General features: G+C 51.1%; 1 protein-coding gene across 2 annotated transcripts in view; it reads left to right on the forward strand.

Moving 5' to 3' along the window:
* The first annotated feature begins 7,826 nt into the window (after positions 1-7,826).
* The window catches only part of DPYSL3 (dihydropyrimidinase like 3), a 32,209-nt gene continuing 12,953 nt past the window's right edge, over positions 7,827-27,082 (forward strand). Inside the window, exons 1-2 of one of the 2 annotated variants that reach the window (XM_051631227.1) lie at positions 7,827-8,123; positions 26,258-26,346. In XM_051631227.1, the coding sequence (XP_051487187.1) occupies positions 7,827-8,123; positions 26,258-26,346 (386 nt within the window). Of the gene's footprint in view, positions 8,124-19,166; positions 19,308-26,257; positions 26,347-27,082 lie in introns of those variants that run through there. The other variant, XM_051631228.1, reaches the window with a different exon arrangement.

Below are 27,082 nucleotides of genomic sequence, written 5' to 3' on the forward strand. Positions count from 1 at the left end.
TTCACACTGCAGAGGAGCAGCCTGCAACCACCCACAGACCTCTCTGCTGCAGAAAGCTGCCCTGCTCGGGGACGTGCAGTGCTCTGCATGAACCAACACTCCTCTGGAATGCTTCAGCTCCGTATCCAGCAGCTACACCCAAAGCTGGCTACGGCTGCCTGTCAGTCCTCGGGGGGAAGGTGCCTCTCGCTGTTGTTAAAGACACAGCAGAAACTCTTGCTGTGCCTTCTTTCTGAGGCCTGATCCAGCGTCTCGGCTGAGCTGCACGTCTGCTCACCAGCTCTGCTGACTGCCAGAAGCTTCAAAGGCTCAGGTCCTGAGCAGACCAGCTCCTTTTTGAACTAACTACGACAGAAATGCAGTAAGGATTATATAATACCGACTCACTGATTTTTATTTCTTTATAATATCCCTAATTAGGTTATGTGCATTCAGAGATTTGAATCCAAAAGCTTCTGGAACTGGAAGTCCTTTGTTTGTACATTCTTTGTATGTTTTCAACCATACCAGAAGTTCAGTAATGTTACCCTGACACAAAACGTATTTTACAGAGCAAGATTATTCTGCCTTGCATGGTCCAGGGGAAACATAATGAGCTTCACTTCCTGGTGACAGATAAAGGAGGTCTGAAAGCACTGCCTTTCCCCCTCAATGGGGAATTCACTGCCCTTCCAGAAACTTTGCTGGCAACAGACAGTTTTCAACAGCAGTTTCTAACTTAGGGATCTGAACTCTTGTCAAGGAATGAAGAGCATACAATTGGATGTTTCCTAGGATTAATGGAGAGTACACACTGAAAAAGGAGGAGGGCAAATGGCAGATTTGGAAGTACTCAGGACACAGGAAAATGAGTCCATTTTCATTACGTACCTAAAAAAATATTTTAATTAATGAAACCTGAGCAAATTCTACATGAACGTTCTGACAAGTAGCACATTATCTCTTAGGTCCCGAGTATGCAACCCACGATACAATCTTTAACTTAAAAACATGGAAAAATTCTAAGCTACATCATTATTAATCAGGAATGTAGAACATGTGGAACATTATTTCAGGATGAGAAGCACAGTATCTACCAGTTCTCTCAGTTAACTTGTTACAGGGCTGTTCTTGGCCTGTTCCCAGCAGTGTCCCCGTGCAGGACACCTTCCTGATGCCTGCACTGTCCCCAGCACTTCAGACCTCCTGGCTGCTACAGCTGCCCTCTTGTTGTCAAAGCCCTGCAGAGAAAATCTGGACCTCTCTGGCCTTTTCTTATCATTGTGTAAATGAGTTAGAAACTATAACTGTGCAGGTCAAAGTAAATAAATTGCAGTTTAAAAAAAAGGAAAGGAAAAAGTACACGCTCCTTAACAGGTTTAAGGCACACATATTGTGTGTTCATAGGACAAGCCAGAGAAAAGCAGTGGGCAGATATGTGAGCTGGAGTTCAAGTACCCCTGAGCTATTATGAGTTCCAAAGTGATGCTCAGAAAGCATTCTGTGCACATTACCTCATCCAGAACCAGCACACACTCTCAAGCAAGACTGTTGTTTTTAGACATAGCTGGAAAGCATTGGTGTTACACTCCCTCTGAAACTTCAGAGAATGAAGAGAATGAAGGAGATGAATGGCAATATCCACTAAGTATTATAATAGAAAGACAACAACCTACAGCACTTTGGATTTCTTTTTTTTTATGAAACAGGGAACTTTTAAAGTGACCAGTTCCCCCAAGTGCCTTCTTTAAGCCCCAGGTAAACCAGCCAGCACAGTTGCAATTGCTTAACTGATAGGGGCTGTGAAAATAATTCAAGCATTCCAACTTGGCAGGAAAGACAAGCCTTGGTTTTCACATTCTCAGCACAGAAGCTTCCAGACGTCACCATGGTATCCATTACTCGGATTTTTATCAGCTAGCCTAGGCACAGAATGAAGAATCTGAGTACTCTAATGATGGATGGTCACTTAGTCTAAACTTGTAGAAACATACCATGGATATTGTACATAAAAGTGTTAGACCACCTGCATGTATCTGTGTGTGACACACACACAGGCCCTCACTTCCATATCACCATGTGTACTTCAGAAATTGCGGAGATGTAAAAGGCAAACACAGAGAAGCTGAAAGGTCAGACTGCAAAAATCACCTGCCATGTTCTTACCCACTTTCCACCAAGAGAAATCGGTGGTAATGAGGCAAATATAGGGGAAAGAAAAAGGATTTTAGCTTGGCAGATGGAGAGTGGCTCATTTGGCAGTTAGGAAAATAGTTCTGAAATTCTTAAAATACTGTATGTTTGAGGGGATGTGCAGTTAAGGCATTAGCACATCTGGGGTGCAGACTGACTCAGACATTCCAAGTTTATGATGAACAGATACAAAATTCATATGCTTTCCTAGGGAAGTTACTAATATGCTTCCCTTCACAAATTTCCAGTCTGAAATGCCTCACTGTGCTGTGAAAGTTCACAGCCATTGACACTCTCAGCTTGCCCATGCTTGATAAAGGGCCCACATCAAAATGCTGCAATCTAGACCCTGGGTTCCAGCCTCCCTAGCAAGAAAACATCTGGTTCTTTATCTGTTCATCACTCTCCCTCTCTTTGCTCTGTATTTCTTACACTTGGTAGAACCCATGGAGTGGTGACCCTCAGCACAATGGTATTTAGTGGTGCCCAGTTCCTGCCAGCAGGAAGGTGCAGTGGTGCCTGAGCCAGCCCAGCTCCCCCGCAGCCTGCCCGCGGGATGGCACCAGCCCTGGGTTAGGAGGGAAAGCAGCTGAGATGGAAGAACCGAGCCAAAAGTTGGGAAGAGCCCCTTCAGCCTGAGCACAGGTGGGAATGAACATGAGCAGTGGCCTCATCTCTCTGGGCACAACTTGGACCATGATTCCAAGGTAGCACAGCCTAGCTTTACATATTGGATGACGACCCCTTCCCAGCCCAGTTACTCTTCATCTGAATTAGTGAAAATTAAGAAGTAGTCAGGGCCATGGCAAGCAGAAGTTCTAGTTCATGCAAGACATTAGTCACTCTGGTTCAGAGAATAAGGTTTTCCTTTTTGGTGATAGCAAATGGACTGACAGGCACATGAAATGCAGTGCTGGAGTCTGCCATGACATTGCCTCAAGAATGAATCGGCAAAACAATCCTGTTTATCTCCTAAAACAGGACACCCCAGTAAATCAGGACTGCAGGGTAACAGAAGGCAGCTCTAACTTTGCATGAGAGAAGATGGCTCCAACTAATGTCATCATGGCTACTATGAGGAATGCAATAAAGAGATGCAGTTTTATCAGGTCCTGTAGGAAACAGACGGGGATGAAGAAATCAGTGTGAACCTGCCACTAGCACTGCCCTGCTGCTTCTCAGTGCTTCTCCAGCTGAACCTGCAGACTTTGGAAGCAAATGGGCTATGAAACCAGACGTGCATTCATCATGCTAACAAAGTTATGCTGTCATTATGTTCCTTTCATGTACAATTAAAGATCTGCTGCCTCCAAGCCCACAAGAAAACCAGTGTAAAACCATTTTGTATTAATTTGATGTCAAGGAAGGAAATGTCCTCACTCAGGACACAGCTTTCCTTTGCTTGAGCTTTTGAGCATTGGTGAAGGAGAAAGTCAAATCTCACCTACTGTCCACAGCCTATTCTCTTCAAATAACAGAACATTCTTCAAGTCTATTGAGCATGGTGGTCACAGCTGTAGGGCCTGAGATGCTTTCCTCCCACTTCCTCAACTTTCTCTAAAGAGGCTGACTAACTCTAGAAAAATAAGTGCTTCCTTTGGGTCGTTCACTGGCTCATGCTTTGGAACATGGTATTTGATTTCTGGTAACTGATAGATGCCCACAAAAGTCATCTGGCTAAAGAACTCCAGATATTTACCGTCGCTGCTGAAGTTATCCATTACTTGATAAAATCCAGCTGTAGAATTTATCATTGTGATTCCATGATTCTACGATTCTGCTTCACTGGCAGCCTAAAACAAAAGCAAGGGCCAGTGGATTTCGCCTTTGGAGTGAGGCAAGGGAAAAACAACTTGATATTAACCTCCTGGTATGTCAGCAACCACCAGTGGCACAGGCAACGTTATGTGAAGAAGAAGCCACAATTTAGGACCTGCTTCACTTAAAAAAAAAATCCTTTTCTGTTTTCATTATAGACAGAATGACATTGCATAGAGCATCTGGGAACTGGGAACCAGCACAGAAGTTTGCCAACAGAAGATGCAGAGTTTATCCAATTAAGAAACTGCCTGCCAGCCTGGCAAATGGAAAAGGAATCAGCAAAATCATCAGGAAACACCCAGCAGAGAACAACGGCGCCTTGGCAGCAGCAGGCAAGATGACCTAGTATGGCTTCTCTGTCAACACCTTTGCTGCTCGAATGATTCAGTTGGTAATTTAAATTTCCCTTCAAATATTTAGAAGATAACACTTAGGAAGTGGGCAGCCCCATGGAGAAAATGCTTGAGAGAGCCAGAGCCCGTGCAGCGCTGCCCGCCGGTGGCGCAGCAGGACCTGGAGCCCCAGCACCGCAACCCAGGGACGCCCAGCTGCTGCTCTGGCAGCACATGAGGAGTGCAACACAGGAAACCAACAGCGGGCTGAGTGCACAGAATAAGAAAATTACCACCTCAGACGGGGCGATTATGTCCCATCTTATTAACTAATCCTTTTGCAGAAAGGGATTTGTCTAAAGACCATTTCCAAGAAGGCTGCACCTCTCCCCCATTCATAACCAGCGCGGCTCACGCGTGACACGACTGATTTCCATGTCTGAGTGCTGCTTTAGAACAGTTCTTACTCAACTAGAAAGACACAGTCTAGTCAGACATAAATTAGAAGCTTGTCACTACAGAATGTAATTTCCCATACAATAAATGTTGTTCTCTAAGTCCGAGTACTAGCCTATTTCTTTCCTGTCAAGATATGAGCAGCACAGCCCATCTGGCAGGCCTGGCTCCAGCTCCTGAGCCACCAGGGACCGGCCCTCCTGTTCTGGGGTCAGCACATGGATGCAGCCCTCGAGCCAAGGAAACACTCTGCAGGGCTGACGTGTTGGTTCTGGTGGGTCCTGCAGCAGCACCCATCAGTTCAAATGCCTGCCACCTCCATCCTCCTTGGGCTCCTGCTGGGAAGACAAGCTTTCCTTGGGATTCCCTCCCTGAGCTGTATCTCTCATCTACTCTGCACAGACCAGTGAGAGGAGAGCTGGTTTGCCAGCAGGATCTAGGCATGCAGCACTTGTATTTGCCTGAAAAGCATTTTTGTCAACTAGCATATAAACATATGATTTAAAGGAAAATGTGCTTAATTACAGGGGCCAGACATTTCAACATTGTATAATTAAAAGCTTCAAATCTGATCTGCAACATACATGTACAGAAGTATAAATAATGCATTCTGCTCTGCTCACAAGCAAGGCTACAGCAATGAACACACTGAACCCAAACTTCAGTTTTCATGGTATTCTTGAACTGGAGGCCTTACAACACATAATGAAGAAAATTAAAAGCTAATGGCAACTCGAGAAATAGAAGCAAGAATTGTCTTTTACACGGTGAATAATTTCAATGTTAAAGCCTTCTTAGAAGAGCCCCTGTACTCCTTTACTGCTGCAGACAATTTCAATGCAACCATTTATTGTATAAAAAGAAGCATGGCCAGCAGGTTGAGGGAGGTGATTCTGGCCCTCTACTCTACACTTGTGAGACTCCACCTGGAGAACTGTGTCCAGTTCTGAAGCCCCCAACACAGGAAGGACATAGAGCTCTTGGAGCAAGTCCAGAGGAGGCCATGAAGATGTATCAAGGGCTGGAGCACCTCTCCTGCAAAGACAGGCTAAGAGAGCTGGGGTGTTCAGCCTGGAAAAGAGAAGGCTCCAAGGAGACCTCATAGCAGCCTTCCAGTGCCTGAAGGGGCTACAGGAAAGCTGGGGAGGGACATTTACCAGGGTGTGTAGTGATAGGACAGGGGGTAATGGTTTTAAGCTGGAAGAGGGTAGATTTCAGTTAGACATTAGGAAGAAATTATTTAGTGTAAGGGTGGTGAGACACTGGAATATGTTGTGGGAGGTTGTGGATGACACCTCCCTGGAAGTGTTCAAGGACGGGTTGGATCTGAGAGGCTCTGAGCAGCCTGGTCTAGTGGGAGGTGTCCCTGACCGTGCAGGGGGTTGGAACAAAAATGTCTTTAAGGTCTCTTCCAACCCAAACCATTCTGTGATTCTATGATTTATGCAGCAAGGCACTGGGAAAGATAAACATTAGAATCAGGATTTGGATAAATATTGCTATTAAAGTGCAACGCTGAAACTTTTGCACATTTTCATGACCAGACAAAGGCCAGGCCCTGTTCCAAGGAATTTTAGTTCCCCATAGAGCTACACAACCATATGGAGAGGTCCCAACCAAAACAAGGGGTTCACTCTAACTTCACTGTGGTCAGTGCACCAAGCCACAGGGCAGTCTGTGGCCTGGAGCACGCTGTTGTCCTGAGAAAGGCTCAGTCCCTCGAGTGCTACTACTTGGCAGCTAGAAGGCAGGGGCCCTGCTCGCTGTCTGTTCTGGCCACCCGCTCTGAAATCAGCAGATTTTCCTTTCCCCTCCCTGGCAGAACCTGGCTGGGATGGTTTTAAGCTTCTGCTCAGGGGATCCAACTCACAGCAGGAGGAGGATAAATTAATTCATGCTAAGGCAGGCCCTGAGGAAGGGAAGACCTGGTGGGCCGCCATTTTGTCTCTGTTTGGTCAGTCCTGGTGGTCTTGCTGCTAAACATCCAGTTACAGAGGGAGGGTGTTTGCCAGAAGAGCAGTGATAGAAGAAGCTACAGAACAAACTCATTCTGGATATTCAAAGGGGTATTTCCTTTCTTTGCTGCCAGGCACTGCTGCTGCTCCTGCACCTGAAGCGCGAGGGTGCTGCGGCCTGGTCGGGGAGCAGCGGGCTCAGGCTGGGCACGAAGGTCTGTGAAGCCACAAAGCCAGGGCAGCTGCATATTACAGTTCTCATAAGATGGCAAGAACAACCAAATTTAACCCTCTCTCGTGTTGCTTTAGAGAAAGCAAGGGTAGACAGTGACCACTGTTCTACTCTGCTGTGTAACACAACGCTGTTAAAGTAACTCATCCAGCGTTGCTGACACACTATGTTTACCTTCAGTGCAATCTCTCTTCTCCTAACCCTTCACGCCTGAGTAATTGGTAAAAAAATCAAGGTCCTGTAGATTGTTCCACTTATGTAGAAAAAAAAAAGGGTCAGAGTTAATGTCACTGGTACAAGTCCAGTCACAAAAGCAAACTGCTTTCCAGAGTGCAAAAGGAAGGAAACTATCCCAGACCGTTTCCTCCCTCACAACTTCAAGCCTCTCTCAGCCGGTGCCCACAGGCTCCCCTCTCCAGGCATAACCACAGGGTCACTGTTCTCCACGATGGGTCAGGCTCCACGAGAATTTTTCCACGAGTGAGAACCACCGGGCCTCGGAGGACTGGCAGGGACAACGGCTCGGCTTATTTTTTCCACAGAACGAGGCTGGAAAAAGCCACAACCAACAGCAAATACGTGGTGCGAGAGATTACTTGACAGGATACTGAGCCCAGGAACCACGTACGCTTGTTCCAGATAAAGAAATGAGCGCTTGGAAAAGAATTTAAAGTCAGCCCCGCAGTGCTGGCGCTGCGGGATGAGTTTCCCAAGCAGACGCTGCGTCCCGCCCGTCCCGCCCGTCGCTGCTGGCGGGAGAGGGCGCGGGGCGGGGGCCCCGCCCGAGCGATCCGCCCCGCCCGCCCCGCCCGCCGAGCGGCCGCCCGCGCTCCCGGGCCCGTCCCGCCCCGTCGGGCCATGGCGGCGGGCGGGCGTCGCGGCGGCGAGGAGCTGCCGGTGTACCTGGCGCCGCCGGGCACGGCCGCCCAGGTGCCCCGGCAGAAGCGCGGCGGTCTCTTCTGCACCGTCGAAGGCGCCTTCGAGAGCAAGACTCTGGACTTCGGCGCGCTGAGGGTCGGCCAGCGCCGCGCCCCGCCGGCCCCCGGCCCCAGCCCCGAGCCTGGCCCGGCCCCCGGTCCCGACCCGGGCGCGGGGGAGCTCCGCGCCGCCCCCGAAGAGCAGCGGCCCCAGGACTGGGCCCCCGCGGATGACGGGGTAGGGGGCCGGGGCCGCGCGGGAGGGGGGCAGGGGCCCGCGGGGCGGCTGCGGGCAGGGACGGGGCGGGTTTGGGAGTGTCAGTCGCCGATCGCCCCCGTAGCCGGTACCGGAGGAGCCTCGGGCGGTGCGGGGGGCGGTGCGGGCCGCCGTGCCGGCCGCAGGCTCCTGCGCTCCCGCGGTGAGCCCCGCGTCTCCTGAGGGCGGGGGGCTGTGCGGTGGTTCCCCCCGGCGTGCGGAGACCCCGCGGGCACCCCCGGCGGCGGTCGGGCTGTGTCAGGCTGGCGGGCGGGCTTACCGCGGTGGATGGAACAAAACCGCACCCCCGCCCCCCGGAAAAACCGAAGGGTGGTGTTGGGGACCCTTGTCTCGCATTGACGCGGAGTCCGTGAGGGGCATCAGGTTGATCTGGGAGCGGCATCACTGGAGGTATCGTCAGCCACAAAGTTTCTCAACTTACACAAACTGTGGGTAAGAGGCAGATTCCAGCTCCACGGCGTAGGTCCCCCTGCCAGAGGTTGGGATGTTTGCTTTTTTGGGGCTGGTCCCATTTACACCAGCGTGAGTTTGGCAGCAGGACAATTAAGCTAATAGTGTTGAGCGAATTCCTCAGCTGGGATTTCAGTGAGCCTGCTGCTCATTTACATACGAGGCGAGCAAAGCCACTCCCTGCCTGTTGGTCAGTGAGGTCATTTGGGGCTCAACTTTTCAGTGAATAGTCATCCTAAGGGCACTGGTTTTCAGGAGTGAACAGGGCAAATTAATAAAATACGTTTTAAAAAATGAAAGCAAAACTCACATAAGCAAACAGCGAGCCTGCAGCTTAGCCTGGAGAAGTGGTGTGATTGTCTCAGGGTTCTGCAGGACCCTCAGCTTGTGTCCAGAGTGTGAACCGTGATGTGCTGCTGACGTTTGGGACCTGGAGGACTCGCCTGACCAGCCAGAGCCTGGTGAGAGCAGGAGCACTGAGGTGCAGTGACTTGGGAAAGAGCATCAAGCTGTCCTTAACGTCTGCTGTCTTCTGTAGGAACTTCTAGCTAGGCAATGGGCTGCTTTGCGGTTTCTTCATTGCACTTTAATTTCTTCAGCCTCTGCTGTTTGGTTTCTTATTGGCACGCTGGTTCCTGCTGTTGAGCATTGCTCCTTTACTGCCTGTTTTACAGAGTCAGGAACAAAATTAACGTTATTCCTATCAGAACCAACCTTGTCCATATGGTTTGAATAGCAGCTGCAGAACTGACAACTGCTTTAGCAGTTTTATGCTGCTGCTTGTTGGAAAAGAAACAGAAACTCACAATGGCCTGTCTGCAAGCTTTGCTATGAGCTTTTCTTTATTAACTGTACTAGAAATTGGAAACTGTCTTGTTCCCTTTTAAGGGCTTGTGTAGACCCTTATCTCTGGAGTTTTGTAGCTGAGGTTTTCCTTCAACAGCTTCTCTCTTCCTGGTGATTTCTGCTCCTAGATTTCTTCCTCTGAGGCCTTTCACTTGATAAGCATCAGGAACCAAACCCTTTTAATCTGCATTTCTTGCCTAAGGAGTTTGGAAGCTTCCTATGTGTGTTCTTGTTCGTACATGGCTAGAAGGGATCATATGACTTGGGACTACAACTTTCAAGTTCCTGAGTGTCCCAGAGCATGACAGTCCTGATGGGAAATGCCCGTCATGCATCCTGAGCCATGCTAAGTGCCTGCACAGCCACAGAGAGTTTCCTCATGTTGAACTGTGGCTTCAGAGCACACAAAGGCTCTTTTGTCCAGGCAGATCAAACTTCTTTGAATAATTTCACAGATTAAGAGAGAGAGGGGTTACATCATCTATCTTTGACCAAGCAACTCATACTAAGAAAGCTGAAAGTGAGATGGCATTAATTACGATTAAAGCACCAGCATTTCTGCAGGAAGACAACTGCAATGTGTAACTGCCCACTGCTAAGGTGATGCCATACAACCTGTCAAGGTAACAGGAGGCCCTGGCTGTGCAGGCAGATGGGCTTTCTGGACTCAGCCATGTCCCGCTGTCTGATGCTGGTGCAGGACTTGCCCCAACAACAGATGCCCTTCAGGTGCTCTTTGCTAAAATCAGGAGCAGCTTTCTCTGGAATGAGGATCTGCTGCAGCAAATGCTGTTGTTGCAGAGCACTTGAGATTTGGAAGAACAATGATTGGGGGCAGATTCTGCTCTGATCTAGACTGTTGGCTGAGGCCTCATTTAACAAGAGCTGTTTAACTCTGTGCAGGTTTCTGTCACCAACAGCCTGTGTGGACTTCACCCTGGTGAAGTGTCCTGCAGTTTTCCTAGAAAGCTGCCATGCCTTTTGTCTAAGCAGAGAGGGTTACAACGCTTCATTTGCTATAATGAAGTCAAAAAGTTTCTCTGTAGGTTACAGACAACACCCTCTGAATTCCTGTGGTAGGGATGCTCACCAAGGGCTAGTAACGTATGAGTAGGTAGAGCCATTGCGGAGCAGGGGAGGAGCCCTGCCCTCGGTGCCTGGGAAGAGGGTAAACCAGGAGTCCATGGTCGCCTCCTCCATGTCCGTCCTTGCTGCCCAGCCCTGCAGGGACGCCACTTTTTGAGCCCCCTGTGCGGGAGCCCAGGCAGAAGCACTCGGCTTGTTACACTCACCCCCCGACAGTTGGTCCTGTCCCGCTGCGTGGTTCTGCAGGGAAGTCATCATTTCCAAGGCAACTGGCTGTGGTCCCACAAACAGGGATCGCAGCTTCACCGCAGGCTGGGGCAGCTCCACTGGGGAGGAGGCGGCGGCTCCCGCCCCTTGCAGGAGCCAGGAGTGTGAAGGGACCTACGCGGCAGCGAAAGCAGCGAGGGGCCCGTCCTCCCTCCTGCTGGAGCCAGTCCCTGGCATTCTGCTGGAGGCAGCCAGTGTCACACGTCCCTCCTGGTGTCCAGCTGTGTGGCACCGCTCAGAGCTGGGACCTGATAAATCCTGGAAGGACACGCAGGGCTGCCTCGTGTGGAGAAGGAAGTTTGAACTCGCTCGATTCTGTTTTTCTGGCAGCTGTAAAATGTGCTATGACTTCAGCATTCAGCTTTTTTATTTCCATTGCCAGTACTTCAGAGCAGAAACACCAGCCAGCTGTGGTCTCTTCCTTAGCAGTGAACTTGGTGTGATCTAAAAGTTGCAGTTGTGCACTGCCTTTTACTACAGTTTAGAATCTTGCCTGTGTGGAAGGGATCATAAAGCACTTTGATGGCAATAATTCATGACCTTGGTATCACCCCGTTCAGCAGAGAGCTGAGAACAGGTTTTTGTTTTGATTTTACTTTTTTTTAAGAGAAGAATTTGGAGTTACATTGTTTCTGGTATTTCTACAAAAAATAGGAACAAACCCAAGCCACTGAACTAGTTCTCACACTGCAAATACAACAGCAAAACCTATAATTCATGGAATTTTACGCTAAATACTCTTTATTGAAAAAAATCCCACACATTTTTGTTTGTGTTTTTTTCAGAAATCTGATGCCTGAAGCACAACAATAAGAGATCAGTTATTTGGCTGATCATGCTGGGATACGGATTATTGCCACCAGTTGTGTAAGAAGGCACAGATATTAGATTTCATGGTAGTTACTCAGTAGGGCTGGTTTTCCAGATAAATTAGGGATTGGGTTGCAGAGCTCCCACTTGCTGCAAAGAGTTTTTGTTTTACCAGAATCCTCGCCCTAACTTGGAAGTAGTTTGATTTATCGCACTACCTTGTGGCAGTAGCCCTGGGTTTTCTTCTGTCCTTGCTCTGCTCCAGCTGGTCGAGGCTCTGCTGGCCAGTTGTGGGGAGCAGTGGGAGCAGGGAGCTGGCAGACGTGGCTCCCGTGGGATGTGTCCACTGTGTCCCTTCAGCACCGTGACAGCACGCCGAGCTGGGGCTTGGAGGGAGACTGCCCTGGTTCTTCTGGTGATGTGTACTTGAAAACCTCATGCTTTTCCCAGGAAAATGTAGGTCTTCAGGGAACTTTTGTGCAGAAAAAAACCTGGGTTTTGCAGTTGGGTGTGAAAAAGATGGTTTGACTGATCACTTGGCCCCACACTGATGCAGCCTGTTCTTAGCCCTCTTGAAGCAGGTCCCTCTTCTCTGAAAGGGCAGGGACCCTGGGTGGGCTGGTACAGGACGAGTGTTTCTGCTGGGGCCTTTCTTTCGTCTTGTGACCCTAGGATGCACAGTGTTCAAAGGGACTCTGCCCTGGTGGTTTAGAAGGGGCTCATGTGCAGGGCAAGGAGTTCTTTTCTATGCCCATGACAGGGTTTATAATGCTCTTTACCTTTGCAAAGTGATACCCCAAAAGACTCTTAATTAAAAAAAAAAAAAAAAAAAAGCTGGTGATATTTTTTGTCTACATTTAACAACTAATAATAGAGCCTGGCTATGGCACATTTTACAGGAGCAATGGGTCATCACCAAGCATGCCATGAATTCCTCTGTATACAAGATGCTCTGGCAGTAGCCCCATTGCAGCAGGTACAAGAGGTGATGATTCTTTTAATACTGTAAATTATTCCTGAGGTTGTCAGAAACCACAGCAAGACCTGCACCTGCTGCTGCATCAGGAAAAGTTTGTTTTCCAGAGTAGCTTCCAGAGTAACTGAGATTGCTTCTCCCTTGACCAGAGACCAGCAGTGGGCTCACCTGGGGGTGCCACAAGAAGAACACCTGCAGCAGGATGTGCTGCCCTGACAGGCAGCTTCTCTCCTCTGCACTGGTTCTGCCTGAGGAAGGGCCTCTGTCCCTGCCAAGCTGCTGGCTTTGGGATGAGGCCCAGGAACAGAGGGCTGATTCCCCAGTGTCTCTGGTCCTGGTGGAGGTGTCACTGGAGCCTCCAGACAGGCAGCTTTCAACTGACTTACATACATTGGGAGGCAAACAAACTGCATGAGCCATGCAGACATTCCTTTTTGTTCGCACAAATTTGTGACTTTTGAGATGCCCATTTTAGGAAAGGAAGGAAAACAATGAAAAATTATGAAAAGTAGCTGAACATTTTGAGATTTGTGAGGCAAGACTCACTGCTTTCTCTCTTGGAAGAGGCTTTGTTGTGTTGGGAACTCCTCTAGGCGTTTTTTATTAACACATTTGAAAGTGTCAAATGCAAACTTCATTAGGTTTAAATTGAAATGAAACACTGTGGTTTGGCCACAGAAAAATAGTTGGCTCTGTCCAAAATAATCTTTTCCTCTTGTTTTTAGTCTAAGATGTCAGTACCTCCCAACAGACCAGAACAACCCCAGCTCTGCCTCTTTGCCGGGTGGGAGAGTGCTTGTCTCCCACCCGTGCCAGGCCAGGCATGCAAGGTGCACTTGGCTTTTGGGGGCTTTTGTTGCTAATGGATGGAGTCTTGCTGGCAGACAGGCAGCTGCCAAGACATGGCTGGGTCTTCCAGGAGGCTTCAGTGGAGTCCCAGGGTTGTAGCTCAGCAGCTTTTTGTGTCACTCAGTCACTGCTCTGCCCTTCCTGCACCGCATGCAAAGATAATTGTATGGGAGGGTGCATGAATTGTTTATTGGGAAGCTGTAGGCATCTGTGGGACTGTTCTCCAGTGTCACTGGTGGCCTGGAAGGAGAGGTACAGCATGGAGCTGCCTTTGCTTTGCTTCGGGTGGAAGCATTCCCTACACAGACACCTTCCATCATCACTCTGTGAAGAGGTGGAAGACAAAGAAGGTTGATTTTTTGGCTGAGGAGCAGTTGCTATGGATGGCTGGAGGAAATTACAGGAAAAAACAAAAACCAAACATGCTGACAGCCTTCCTGGAAACGGGGCTGAGAAGCTGGAAAATATAGCTGGACCTTGACTTCTTCAGCTGAAATGGCTCTCAGCTGTGGGTCAGTTCCAGCAGCATCTTTCCCATCACTGTGCTGGGAGCTGCCAAACTCCATTTCACAACACCTGGATGTGGACCTGGTAACAGGTGTACCTGTTCAGCTGAGGGGGAAAAAGAAGCAATGCTGAGTGGAGAGCTCAGACCTTTCCAGTCCTTGCTCTGCATGTTAAAGAGGCCAGAGGGGTGCCTGTATTTCACAGACTAGAGCTGGCCCATCTTTGCTCTGAGGGAATAAAGTCATTTCAGTGGAAATCCAGATGCTCTTGTGTAGCCAAAGCTCACCCCACGGATCGAGCCAAGTGTGTGGTGGAAGCCATCTCCCTCAGGCTTGGCATTACAGTTTGGTCAGGGGCATTTCGGGGCGAGTGGTCTCCTGCAGCCCAGGCACAGCCTGGAGGGACGCAGCTTTAGGAGCAGATCTCCTTGGCCCCTTGGTGCCATGTGCCTGGGAATGCTTGGGCAGCTTTGGGGGTCACCCCCAGAGGGCTGTCTGCAGGCTGCCCGTGTCGCACGGTGGGGCACAAGGCCTAGAGTTTCGCTAGGGTGAGGTAAAGTGAGTTCAGTTTGCACAAAAATAGCTTCACAGAAACTCTGTCAGTGGAGAAAGGAAGCAGGAGGTTGTGCCTTTCACATCGTTGTGATGTAGCTGAGCCTAATAAAAATTACATACAGATGAACGAAGTGAGGGGGGACATGAATCTGGCTCACACCTTCCCATCGTGTCAGAGACTGGTGTGAGAGGGAGTGGGGAGAGAGGCAGAAGGGACTGAGCTGCTACTGAGCTGCAGCGTCTGCTCAGGTGCTAAACCCTTGAGCCCCAAAGGCCGTTTATAGATTCAGTTGTTGCCACCTCAAACCCTTGAGGCCTGAGGCCCACACCTTTTTGCTCTTGTGTTTCTCTCTTTTCCTGATGTAAGTTCTGGGGTGAGCCTGGCAGCTTCCCGCTCCCCACTGGGCTGCCCGGTTTCCCAAGCCCTTCCTGGGAGGAAGGCCAGCCCCAGGAAAGGAAAAGCACTTGCTGAGCCACCCAACTCAAGGGCACTTCATTGCTCTGCAGGATCAGGCTGTAATTGAATTAATTGGCCTTGAAGCAGCAGTCACTCGTGTACACATATTAGCATATTCCATTTGACATGTTTGGTTTCAACCTCATTTATTTCTGGCAAGGAGAAGTTTTAGTCACGACGCAATAGTAATTCAAGGTGTTTTGGTGTTTTGTTTTTTTTTTCTTGTTTTTCTTTTCCTTCTCTTTTCTTATAAAGATACATAACTAAAGTCTGGCATTTCCAGCTGAAATGTAGATATGTGGTGGGTGTCTATTTACTTGATCTGTGAGACAGGTGGGCATAGTCCATGGGAATGAGCCTTCCTGCAGGCAGACATTCCTGGGAGGAGCAGTTCTGGGGTGGTGGTCCTGGATTCCCTGCCTGCAGCAGGCTTGGGGCAGGCAGGGGCAGACCATCCCTTCTGGGGCTGGGTCTTCTTTGTGCCCCTGAACACTGGCTATCCAGAGATGGGCTTGCTCTGGAGAAATGAGGGATCCTGACAGTGGAGGGCAATCCCTACTGGGGACTTCTGCTTTTCTAGAGCCTTTGTTATGTTTCCTGAAGCATCATCTCAGATGAGGATTTTGTGGATGGTGTTGCCTGTCATCTGAGTCCAAAGGAGAAAGAAAGGAGTGGCCCTGAAATTGCTTGACTTCTAGTCCCTGATAAGGCTGCTGTTAAATTCTGGCTTGAACGATTACCCACCCTGAAGTCCTTTTGGACAGGTGATTGATGTCCTGTGGTAATCCAGCTGGAGTGGTAGTAACACCTGCTGCTTTTAATGTAACAGTTCCTTGAGAACGTTGAATGCTGACCTAGAAGTTTAGTTTGTTTCAGGCCACACATCTGCTGATTTCCCTCCTTGGTTCCACTGCCAAAGCTCCAGTGTACCTTCTAGCCAGGAGAAAACTAAGCAGTTGTTCCACTGTGGAAAAACTTGTCACTGCCCACCACCTGCCTCATGTGATGCAACTCTCCTGCTGCCTCCTGGCAGACCTCGTGTGTGTCCAGCATGACCAGTGGAGTTTCAGGTTCCTTCCCATTCATGTCTGCTCCAGAGAGGGAGTTTGAAGGGCTGGGGAGTTACATGTTGCCTCTGGGAGATGGTGTGGATGGTGGGAATAGTGCAGAAGCAGGGAGGGGGAAAAGGGTGTGGAAGGAGAGCTGGAGCTCTGGGTCAGCAACCCTTTCCTCCAGGAACAGCATGCACAACCACAAGAAAAGCTCTGAAGTTTGTGTGTGGTGGTTTCCTGGTTCACTGGGGTGTGTTCTACCATAGGTTCCAACTGGAGAGGGTGCACCAGCTGTGGTGTTTTTGTCCCTTGGCTTCATTGTGCCTGAGGTAGCTCAGCCCTTGGTAACTCATCTGCTAGGACACAAGAGGGGATGGATTTATGCAAAGAGCATGTATGGGTAGGAGCAGACTGCATGCACGGGGACAGGAGGTTCTGACAGGTCTGCTGAGCATCGTGCCATCTGGGCCCTGGTTATTCCATGGCTGGTTATATTCACTGCACCTCAGTTGTGTCTGTCTGTGAGAGCCGTTGTCCACAGATGTGTAGAGCTAGAGGGATCTATCTGCTTTCACCCTTGGTGCTGGAGCTGGGGGAGAAACATCCTGGGCTGTACAGAGAGGTGCTGAGCCTGGCTGCTGGGCACTGGCAGACCAGAGTCAGAGCTGGGTGTGTTTTGGTGGCAGTCCTTGCAGCAGCACATGCCATCTACCGCGTGTTCCCACCAGTGGTGTTCCTCCCCATGCTCCCGTCACCCCTTGCAGCTCTCCACAAACCTCTAGTGCTACATTATTCCCTGCATCTGTTTCTGAGGAGGTTATGAGCTGTAAGAGTGTTGCCATTTTAAAATAACTTTCAAATTGACCCTGGTTCTTGTTGAGGATGTTTGGAACCATGGGAATAACACTTCGCTGACTGCACCTGGAACAGGTTCTATGGAAAAAAAATGTATCTTTTTCCATTTGGAATGTTTTGGGCCCAGGGCAGCATGTTTTACTGTCTATTTGTGAGGGTGTCACATAGCAACCAGAAGGAAAGCACATCTCTTCAAAAGAAGGGTCTGAAGTCACTGTGGCTGGCCAGCACCCAGGGGGCTGATGCAAGCTCAGCTCTTGAAACTGTCCAAGTGCTCAAGTCAGCAGCATCTGTCTGCTTAGTAATTTATCTACTATTAACTAATTAACTGCTACTCCAGACAAAATAATGTTGTTCCATCCAGCACAGGGATACTCTTAAACTTTCTGGAAAATGGGTGAGCAAAGTTTCAGGAGGTTTGGCAACAGGGGTCAAGGGTCTTTACCAAATCCAGCCCCAGACAGTCTAATTTCATCAGAGGCCAGGACCTGTTCTTCAAGCACTGCAGTGTCGTGGCAAGGACAGTATGGTCTGGTACCTCATCTCCTCCCCACAGCCTCCTGAGTGTCGGAGGCTCCAGCATAGCCCTGCTCCCTGATTCCCTTCCCCTGCCCATGGATGCACTGGGAGGGGGAGGCTTTCTGCCCTCTGCCGACTGCTGCGGTGCAGCCGCTCATGGGCAGCAGCACAGGAGGGAGGCAGGAGGCAGCGTTCCAGCTGGGCCAAGCAGCCCAGGCAATTTTGCAGATGGCCTTGTTAAGTCCTAGCAGCAATAAGTGGGTTATTGGGAATCTGCTGACTTTCACTTCAAGCTGGTGAAAGCTTTTTGGGTTTAGAATAAATACGTATCCAGTAAAACTTCCTAAGAGCTTCAGTGGAAGCACACACAAAGTAACAGACTGTGTGAGTAATGAAAGCTTTGGGCTGGGTTATGGAGCCAGGGCAGAATCAAGGGTTGTGGTGAGGGAGGGCTGCCAAGTGTGCTTCAGCCCTTCATCAAGGAGGACATGTAATTAACAGTATTGAGTGTGATCCTCCGTTGAACCCCAGCAGCAGAGCACATGCTCCAGACAGTCCATGCCACCATCACCCTCTTCCCCAGATATGTGTGGCAGTCAAAGCTGGCTGCAGTGTTGGCTTGTGCTATGCCTAGTACTTTGCTCGTGCAGGCAGTGGTGAGCAGAGTGCTTTTCAGACCCCTCAGCCATTGCAAACCACAGTTGGGTTCTAGGTCAGGAAGCAAACCACAGGGAGGGGTTGGGTATTGATCATCCAGGTTAGATGGCTTGCTTTTCTAGTAGGAGATAGGAATTAACTTACATCCACACCCAGCACTGGCATTGCTGTAAGGTCTGGGTAATGGAGGACCCACCACTGCCTGCTGCCTGGCAGCAGGGTCTGTGGGAAGATCTCTCTGGTCCCGTTCTGTGCATGAGAGAAGCAGCTGGCCTGGGAGAGGCCAGCTCTGGCCATGGCTGTGCAGGGCAGCAGACCTGCTGGCTGCATCCAGGGTCGTGTCAGACAGGAGAAGGCAGACAAGTTCTTCCCACCATAGCACAGCTCCGGCCCAGTCCTGCCCACTGTCAGAGGGGCCCCCGGCGCAGCGCCGTCTGTTTGGGCACATGCTGAACACTTGTCACCGCGGTATAAACCTTCCTACCGAGACAGAGCTGAGGAAGTACAGAAGTCCTCAGTGCTGCCGACACCCTTAGTGTTCACACAGGACACAACATTCCCAGTGTCAGATGTGTAGGGCATTGTATTTAAAAAAAATTGTTTCCAACTCTTCTGGTCGTGCAAAGAAGCTCCAGGGGATGCAGGAGCCCCCGCAGCACCAGCCTGCCCGCCCTGCTGCCGAGCGCGCCGGTGGCTGCTCACTGTTCCTCCGCGGAAGCGGTTCAGCCCCCGGCGCTGTGTCCTGCGGGATGCTCTGCTCCGCTCCGCTCCCGCCCCCTCTCCCGGTGTGCCCCGCTCCCCGGTGTGCCCCTCTCCCCGCTGTGCCCCTCTCCCCGGTGTGCCCCGCTCCCGCTGTGCCCCTCTCCCGCCGTGCCCCTCTCCCGCTGTGCCCCGCTCCCGCTGTGCCCCGCTCCCCGCTGTGCCCCTCTCCCCGCTGTGCCCCGCTCCCGCTGTGCCCCTCTCCCCGGTGTGCCCCGCTCCCCGCTGTGCCCCTCTCCCCGCTGTGTCCCGCTCCCCGGGCCGCTGCCGCCCCGCCCGGCGGGTCCCGCGCGCGGTGCGGGGTGGGGCGCCCCCTGGCGGCCGCGGGCGGCGCTGGGGGCGGGGCGGGGCGGGGCCGGTCCGTCCCCGGTGGCGGCGGGCGCGGCGGGCGCGGGCTCGGCTTTGTGCGGAGCCGGCGCGGAGGGGAGGGCAGCGGCGGCGGGTCGGCTGGGCGGCGGCGCCATGTCGTACCAGGGCAAGAAGAACATCCCGCGCATCACGGTGGGTGTCGCGGGCCGGGCGGGCGCTGCCGATGCCGAGCGCCCCGGAGGGGCGGGAGGGGAGCGCGGGGCTGGCGCGGTGCCCGGTGCCGCGGGCCGGACCGGGGCGGCGGCGCGCAGACAAAGAGCCGCGTCCCGGCCCCGCCCGCGCAGGTGTCCCGGCTCCGCCGAGCGCCCCGACCGGGGGCAGCCGCTGCCGGGCATTACCCGCGACCCCGGCAGCCGGAGCCGCCTCCCTTAGCGTCACCTGGCCGGCGAGCGCGGTGACTCGCCCGGGCGGGTTCGTTCCCGGCCGGTGGGGAGCCTGGGCGGCCCTTCCCGGTGCGCGGCGGGGCCGGGAGCGCGGGTCCCGCTGTCCCGGGGCGGGCGGGCTGCCCGAGGGGCGATCTCCGCTGCCGCGCCCCGAGCCGGCCTCCCCTGCCCTCCCCTGCCGCATCAGGTGCAGCGGCGCTCGCTGCCGCAGCAGCGCCCGGACCACACCTACCGCCCGTGGCCGCGGACACGTTCCCGGGGCGCAGGGAGACCCCTCCCCGCGGTCCCTCCCGGTGCTGGCCCCGCTCCGGGGCTCCCACGTCCTGACCCAGCCTGTGCCTCCCTCTGCCCAGGGCAGCTGTTTTCCCCGGGCGCTCCTCCTTGGAGGCTGTGTGGGGCTTTCTTCTGGGAACGCAATCAGGTCTTTCATCTTCTTGATGGCTTTTCTCTGGCTTCATATTGCTCTTGTTTTTCCTTCTGAGGACAGCTTGGCCTCTTGAAGAGAAAGGAAGAACAAAGCACTTGAATTTCATTATTGTTTTTAATGTACAGATGTGAACAAAATGCTCCCAAAGAAGCACAAAGATCATTACTACTGTAGAGAAATTCCTTTGTCAGCCCAGATTCAAGTGCTTTAATAAGCAATAATATTGCTTTACATATCTTGCCTTTTCTGTGTCCTCAGACCACCATGATGACAACATCACTGCTGCAGGTGGGATTTTTCCCATTGTCTGGGGCTTTTTCTACAATGTCCTTAATGGTCTGCTTTAATGATTTGTAGGGCTTGTTCCTGTGCCTCCTGGGATCTGGCAGGAGCTTTCTTAACTCAGTGGCAAGAAAATGTCACAAGTTCCTTTATTTCTCCCTACAAATCCTTTCCTCAGCCTGCTGAAGCTGTGAGCTGTGTCTGTGTAGCTGAGGTTACAGGTAGCTCTCTCCTCTGACTTCAGCAGCTTGGTGATGACACTCCAGGACTCACTTGCCCTGTTGTGCAACATTATCTTGTCCTGGTTGGGCTGGAATTGCTCTGGAATTCTGGTCAAATGACCCACATGTCCTGAATCCATGCCTTGGGGCTCAAGGGAAGCAATGAAATGAAGTCAGGTGTTGGATGGTCTTTATTTTAATGGAATGGCAGAAAGAAAATCTTGGGTACAGCGTCACCCATAGATCAAAGCTTCTTCTGTCCATCTATGCAGATTGTGCCCTCCCCTGCATTGTTTTGAGTGTTTATTCCTCTTTCCTAGGTTTCCTGGGGATGGCAGATTGTCAGCTAAGCTGTGCTTGTTTGTAGAGAGATTTTTGGGTCTGTGTTTTGCCATTAGGATGTAAGCTATCTTGGAATCCTTTAAAGCATCTAAAGCATCACAGCTGAGGGAGTATGGAGTATGACAGTATAGAGAGTAACAGGAGCCACCTTGTGCTGGCAGGTAACTCACCATAGATCTCAAACCTAAGAGCACTTAAGCAGTGACTGAGCTGTAAATGAAGGGAGCAGTGCCTTCCTCACTCCTGTCCCAAGAAGTGAGCAGCTTTGGCTTTTGGTGAAAGATAGGCTACAAATTGGAGCATGTTTACTTCCTGGCAGCTCTTGATCTGGTGTGATTCTGGAGGAGCACAAACACTCCTTCCTGGTTCCTCTTGTACTCAACAGGGCTGCAGTCAGAATTCATAGGTTAGTTTCTGACAACATCTGTAAACGCACAGTTTGCCTGTTCTATCTGATTACAGTGATTTCTGGTCTTTTCTAGACTAGAACAACCATTTCAGTGGAGAAGCCAAGGAGTGTGAGTGAGGGGTGCATGTATTTGTGTGAGATAAATTGCTGTGGGAGTTATTCCCAACCTGAACTGTAAAAGCCTCGTCACAAGTTGCATGTGACGGTGTGGCAGGCAAGACTGCACCACTGAAGGAAGTTTGGGGAGTATGGGCATATCTGTTGGTTGTAATGTGGGGAAAACATGGGGAGGGAAGGTCAACTGAGTATTTTGGCTTTCTCAGAGGTTGCTTCATTAGCTTAGTATGGAAGTGTTGCTCTTCACCTTGCCTTAGGTTGTGCACAGTGCCTCAGAGATCAGTAAATGTAGCGTTGCTGTCCAGATGTGTGCTGGGATGCCCAACTCAGGAGAAAAGTAATTTCAAACCTTGTATGTCTATTGAGAGGCTTACTCTTTTTCTTTGGTTGTTTGGAGATATAATCAAAATACTTCCAATCCTGCTGTCTACAGTATGTTTTCCTATATAGCCCTGCAGAAAAAAGAGGAGGGAGACTAAGGTGGGGAAATGCATTGCCCTGGTTTCACAAAATAGCTGTTAACGGAGTTGTTGGTGGAATCAAAATCACCAGGACTTTGTTCTTTTGTCACAAAAACCTTTTCTGTCTCAGGTAGACTGGAGTTCCCCTGCATTTTCTTGATGTGAGCTGTGCCCATCTCCTTCAGCCACCCTGCCACAGCCCATGAGCACCACCTCTGTGATGTCTCTGGCACCTCTAAAAATAATGAGGTCTGCATGGGGATGGCTGGTATATTGTATCAGGCACAAGTGGGCAGGAAAGCCTCATTTTCTGACTAGGCAGATTTTACTAAATTGACAGCCATCAATATGGCATTTCTTACCCTGCCCATAAACCGTGAGGAATCACGGCGTGTAGCTGGTGGCTCTGTCTGTCCCTGTGCTTCCAGCCAGGAGTTTTTCCATGCTGTCGTGTGCTACATTCGTAAGAGGGGACATCCAGCTACTGATGAAACACCATTGCAAGTGGTGTCTCTTCTTTTACAAGGGATAGAGCAGTAAAGCCATACACCTGCTTCCATGTTGCTCTAATTATGCCCTTGTGCTTTGTAAACAAGGTGAGCACTATTCTGGGCTGGATTCAGCAACCTTCTGGAAGCTGCTGCTTCCCTTTCCTTCTGCAGCAGCACACTGGGAGATGTTAAGAGACTCCCTGATATTTTGGGATCTTGAATGACCAGATGATGCTTAAGAGCATCAGGTGCAGAGTATGGGCATGAAGGAATGGGCAGTGGTTTTGAAGGCTTGATCCCAGGGAGTGTTCAGCAAAAGGCTTCCCAGCAGGGCAGGGGAGTTGGGGGCTGGTGGGGATCCCACCAGGTTTTGGCAGAGCTGTGCTGAAAGGATGCTCCCAGGGCTTGTGGGACTGTCCCCCTGCCTGCAGAAATGGGTGCTCACTCAGGGGACCCCAGTGGTGACAAATGGGCTGTCCTGGCTGCGTAGAGACATGTTGAGACACCATCAGTGGTGGAGATGGGGCTGGAAGCCCTGATAGGTCTGTGCCTGCGGTCAGGGCCGTGTGTGGCCGCGCTCTGCCTGGCGCCTCAGCTGCCCCTTGGCCCTGCTGGGCCCTGCTGGCTGGGCTGGGCCAGGCAGGGCAGGGCCAGGCTGGGCTGGGCTGGCTGGGCTGGGTTCAGGCCCTGGGCTCACTTGCTCCCGCAGTGGTGTCGTGGGCTGGGAGGAAAGGTGCTCCCTGCCCTGCCTCTGTGGCTCCAGAGCAGGAGGGATTTTCCATCTGCAAACAATGGCTGATGACACGGCCTGACAGTGGCTGGCGACAAGACGTGGTGGGTGTGGAGATGCACAAATGAGCCCTGGCAGGGGAAACAGGGCATTTATTGTAATCTGAGGCTGCTCTGGCAGCCTGTGCTGCAGAAGCCTGTCTATTAAGTCAGACTCATTTCCCTGTAACTGCTTCATTCTCTTCCTTTCTTCTTCCTCTGCCTCTCTCTATGTCTGGGTGCACTCCTGAATGATGCCAGAGCCTGTAGATATGGTGTCATTTGGATTTTACTTTGTTATATCTTTTCCTCATAGTTGGTGGATGGGTCCAATGCTGCCCCTGTCTCCTGTGGGTGCAGAGGGTGTCTGGCAGCCGGGCTTGGGTGGCAGCAGCGCCCGATCCGCTCAATGGGCTCCTTGTTTGTGCTCCAGCCATTGTAGACCTCACCATTTTGTGTACTAACATAGTTAGCACTGAGCAGCCCTTCATATCTGCCACAGAATGACCATTTGTGTTTGTGGGCAGGCATATTTTCAGAGTTCATGTTAGCAGTTCATTCAGTAGTTGTCAAGTGCCGCAGTCTCCTACCCCTGTGCCATCCGTGCCCGCCTCCCTGTGCTTTCTCTGGTCCGATGTGTGGGGAGGGGCAGGCCAGCACCAGTGTTTGCTGGCACCCCCACACTCTAGTGAGAATGAACTCCAGGGCCATAGTGAAGGCAAGTTGGGAAGGTTTAAAGGGTATGAGCAAGACAAAAAAAATGAAGGCTCAGTCATGTTGTTTGATCTGGGCAGGTAGATTCTTTTTTCTTATCGTGTAGGCTAGGTAAAGCCAGAGGGGATTTTTCAGGGCATAGGGAACCAGTTATGTCTGAGAAACTCTATGTACATTTGACTGAAATGTAAAACAAATACTTTTTTTTCTGTGTTTCTAATCATGGCCCTGATTCTTCCATAGCTGATGTCTGATATTGTTGCTTGGTAGTTTCTCTCTACATTTCTTGTACTGTTACTTAAATACTGATCATTTGCATCCACAGGAGCTGTGGGCTCAGCTGCTCACCCCCTGTGACTGACAGACTATAAGCAACTTTGCTCTTTTAGGGGCTTCTGAGCTTAAAATTACAGAACTGTTAGTGAGATATCAATTGGATAGGAACAAATGGAAGGACAAACACCCTATGCCGGGGGAGGAGGAAAATTAGTGGCTTGTCAACAGCATTTGTTTGTGCTCGGGGTCCTCTGCCCCAAAGCTGAGCATCAGCTGATGTGTGCCCATGGGGAGAGCTGGCCCAGGGGCCCGGGTGGGACTTATGGGCCAGCACCACCCAACTGTCCTGCCTTGGCTGTGCCTGGAGAAGAGAGCAGGTGAGAGGTGGTAATGCCCCCCGGTTGCTCGTCAAGGCCCATATCTTTGTGTGCTGCTGGGACCTGGTAAAGGCAGATGTTTAAAGGAGCCATGCGGGGTGGTCTGTGATCAGCAATGTGCCCTTGCTTCCAGACTCCCCTTAGACAGCCACGTTCTGCTAGTCCTTTGCACTGGTGTGTTAGCTTAGGTCAGGGGAGAACGGGAGCTGGCACCAGCTCTGCATGTCAGGGAGGACAGTGGGTGAGATGGGAACAGGGGAACAACTCAGCCATGTGCTTTTCCTGGTGAGAGGCTCAGCTCCCAATGCGTGTTAAGCTGTGCTGAGCTAGGAAGGCAAATCCCGGCTCCTGGGACTCGGTACCACGGTGGGACTGCCCTAGCCTGGGAATTGAGGAGGGACTGTGGCTCTTCCCTGCACCAGCGCGGAGCTGCAGCCGGGGCTGAGCGCGCCGTGCGTCCTGATCCTCTCCCCACCCAGTTCCTTTGTCTCGACTGTGTGGATGAGGCTGCTGCAGAAACGCACTCGGGTCTGGCTCGGGCTTTGGCTGCTGCCAGCTGCAGGGACACGGGGGGATTCTCTTCCATCCTTCTGTTGCCAGGGAGGAAGCTGCAAATTACACAGTGATGATACTTCCAGAAATTACCCCAGGGGCAGCAGATGAAGAACGAACCCAGTTCCCTGTAGAGGCATTAATTGCGCAAGGTCTTCACAGCCTGAAGGCTCCTGTCAGCCCCGTCCAGCCTTGGACTGTGAAGGGGGTGTGTTCACATGCCAAAACCTGGGCTGTGGACACCAGGGGGTGCAGAGGGGAGAGTCAGGGGAGCTGGAGGGTCGGGGCATTGCTGGAGGCATTTTGAGCAGTCAGGAAGACTGTATATTCTCTGGAACAGCACAGTCAGCTTGTGTCACCTGAGTATCTGCTGTGAGATCAGGCTGTTTACCCTTACCTGCCTGCAGCTGGCATTCAGATCCGTGCAGGTGGAGGCAGAGGAGTGGGACCTCTGCCTTCCCGGTTCCTCAGGCTCTGATCCCCACAGGATAGTGTGTGCTGGTTGCCCAGATCCAAAAGCCTGAGTACAGGAAGAGCATAAGAGCATTTCTGGTCCAGGTGCTCCTCCACTGTCTGGCTGTGCTCCCTCGGGGAAGGCTGCTGGCCACTGAGGTCGGTTGAAGGGGGAGCAGAGGAGGTGGTAAATGGTGAGGCAGGAATGCAGTTCAGTGCCACCTGGGTCTTGTGTAGATGAGTGATGTGAAATGCCTAAGAAGGACTACCCTGAGCATTGTAGGGGAGGGACAGATTCCAACAGCAGATGCATCATCTTCAGGGCTGCCTGTCCTGTTGGTGGTCTTTGCCAGGTGGTAACAGATGAGAGAGATATAAATTGTCTTCTTTAATGCAACTTTTTTTGCATAGCATTTGGGTAAGATTTAAGGACTTGCCCATAGTAACAAACTTGCTCTAAATACTGGTGTGTGGCTTGTGCTGCCTGCAGACTTATGTGCATAATGACCTGGTGTAGGAAGCTTTTGGCTTCTCTCTGTATATTTTATAGGAGCATATTTGCAGTGACTCTCCTTTGTACTCATTCTGCCTCAGTGGTGTCTCTGGCATCACCAGTTCCATTCAGAAACAGCCCTATGAGCATGGTTTTTTTCAACTCTTGCTCTTGTCCTGCTGTTTCAAGTGTTGGTGCAGATGTGAGCTTCTGCAGTCTCAGCTGTTGGGGTGAGCTGTCTGATGCAGCAGAAGAGCACCCAAGAAGGGCTCTGTGCTGCCTGTTGCTGATAACTGCTGTGTTCTTCTCTCCACAGAGTGACCGTCTCCTCATCAAAGGGGGGAGAATAGTCAATGATGACCAGTCATTCTATGCGGACATTTACATGGAGGATGGCCTCATAAAGTAAGTACGGGACTTTGTTCCCTCCATGTCCCCTGAAATCAGCTTCAGGTTGGATGGTTATTGGCTTTTTGTGGAGGTGGTCTGTACCCAGCTTGCCTGCCAGTAAACCCTGGTAGCCTGCTCTGGTTAGAGGCTCAGCTCTCTGCAGTGTGTGTGAGCACAGAGGTGATTGCCTGGTGTGTTCACATGGTGACCCCAGTGACTGGACTGCAGTTGGGCTGGTGACTTTGTGACACAGCCCCCACTGTACAGCGAAGCTCTGTGTGATCGTGCCAGGAATGAGATTTATCTTTGACTCTGTTTTGCCCCGTGTGAACAGTGTTAGCATGAATAACCCTGCACAAGATCCCATTTGTGAACACCAACAAGGACAGTGCTGTACTGCAGGTCATCTGTATCCCTGAGATTTTCAGGAATTGCAGGCCAACCTCTGGGTTCCCCGGTCTCCTCATGGGTGTTTCAGAGGGGCAGTGATAAGTACATTGTTTAAAGGCTGCAGTTCAAATGTAGCAAATGTACCATATTGGGACCAGCTCCAAGCTGTGTGAATTCAAAGAAACACGACAGTTTATAACAGAGAGACTTAAAAAGGCATTACTTGCTCTATGGCAAGAGAAAAATAGCCAGCATTCCCAGGATGGTGTTTTAAAAATCCATCAACAGAGAAATACTCCAAGAAGTGGGACTTTATTTTTATGAGGCTGTTTTTAGCTGATGGACAAGAGCATTCATGATT

This window comes from Apus apus, chromosome 13, assembly GCF_020740795.1.
Source record: "Apus apus isolate bApuApu2 chromosome 13, bApuApu2.pri.cur, whole genome shotgun sequence".
Classification (NCBI taxonomy): domain Eukaryota; kingdom Metazoa; phylum Chordata; class Aves; order Apodiformes; family Apodidae; genus Apus; species Apus apus.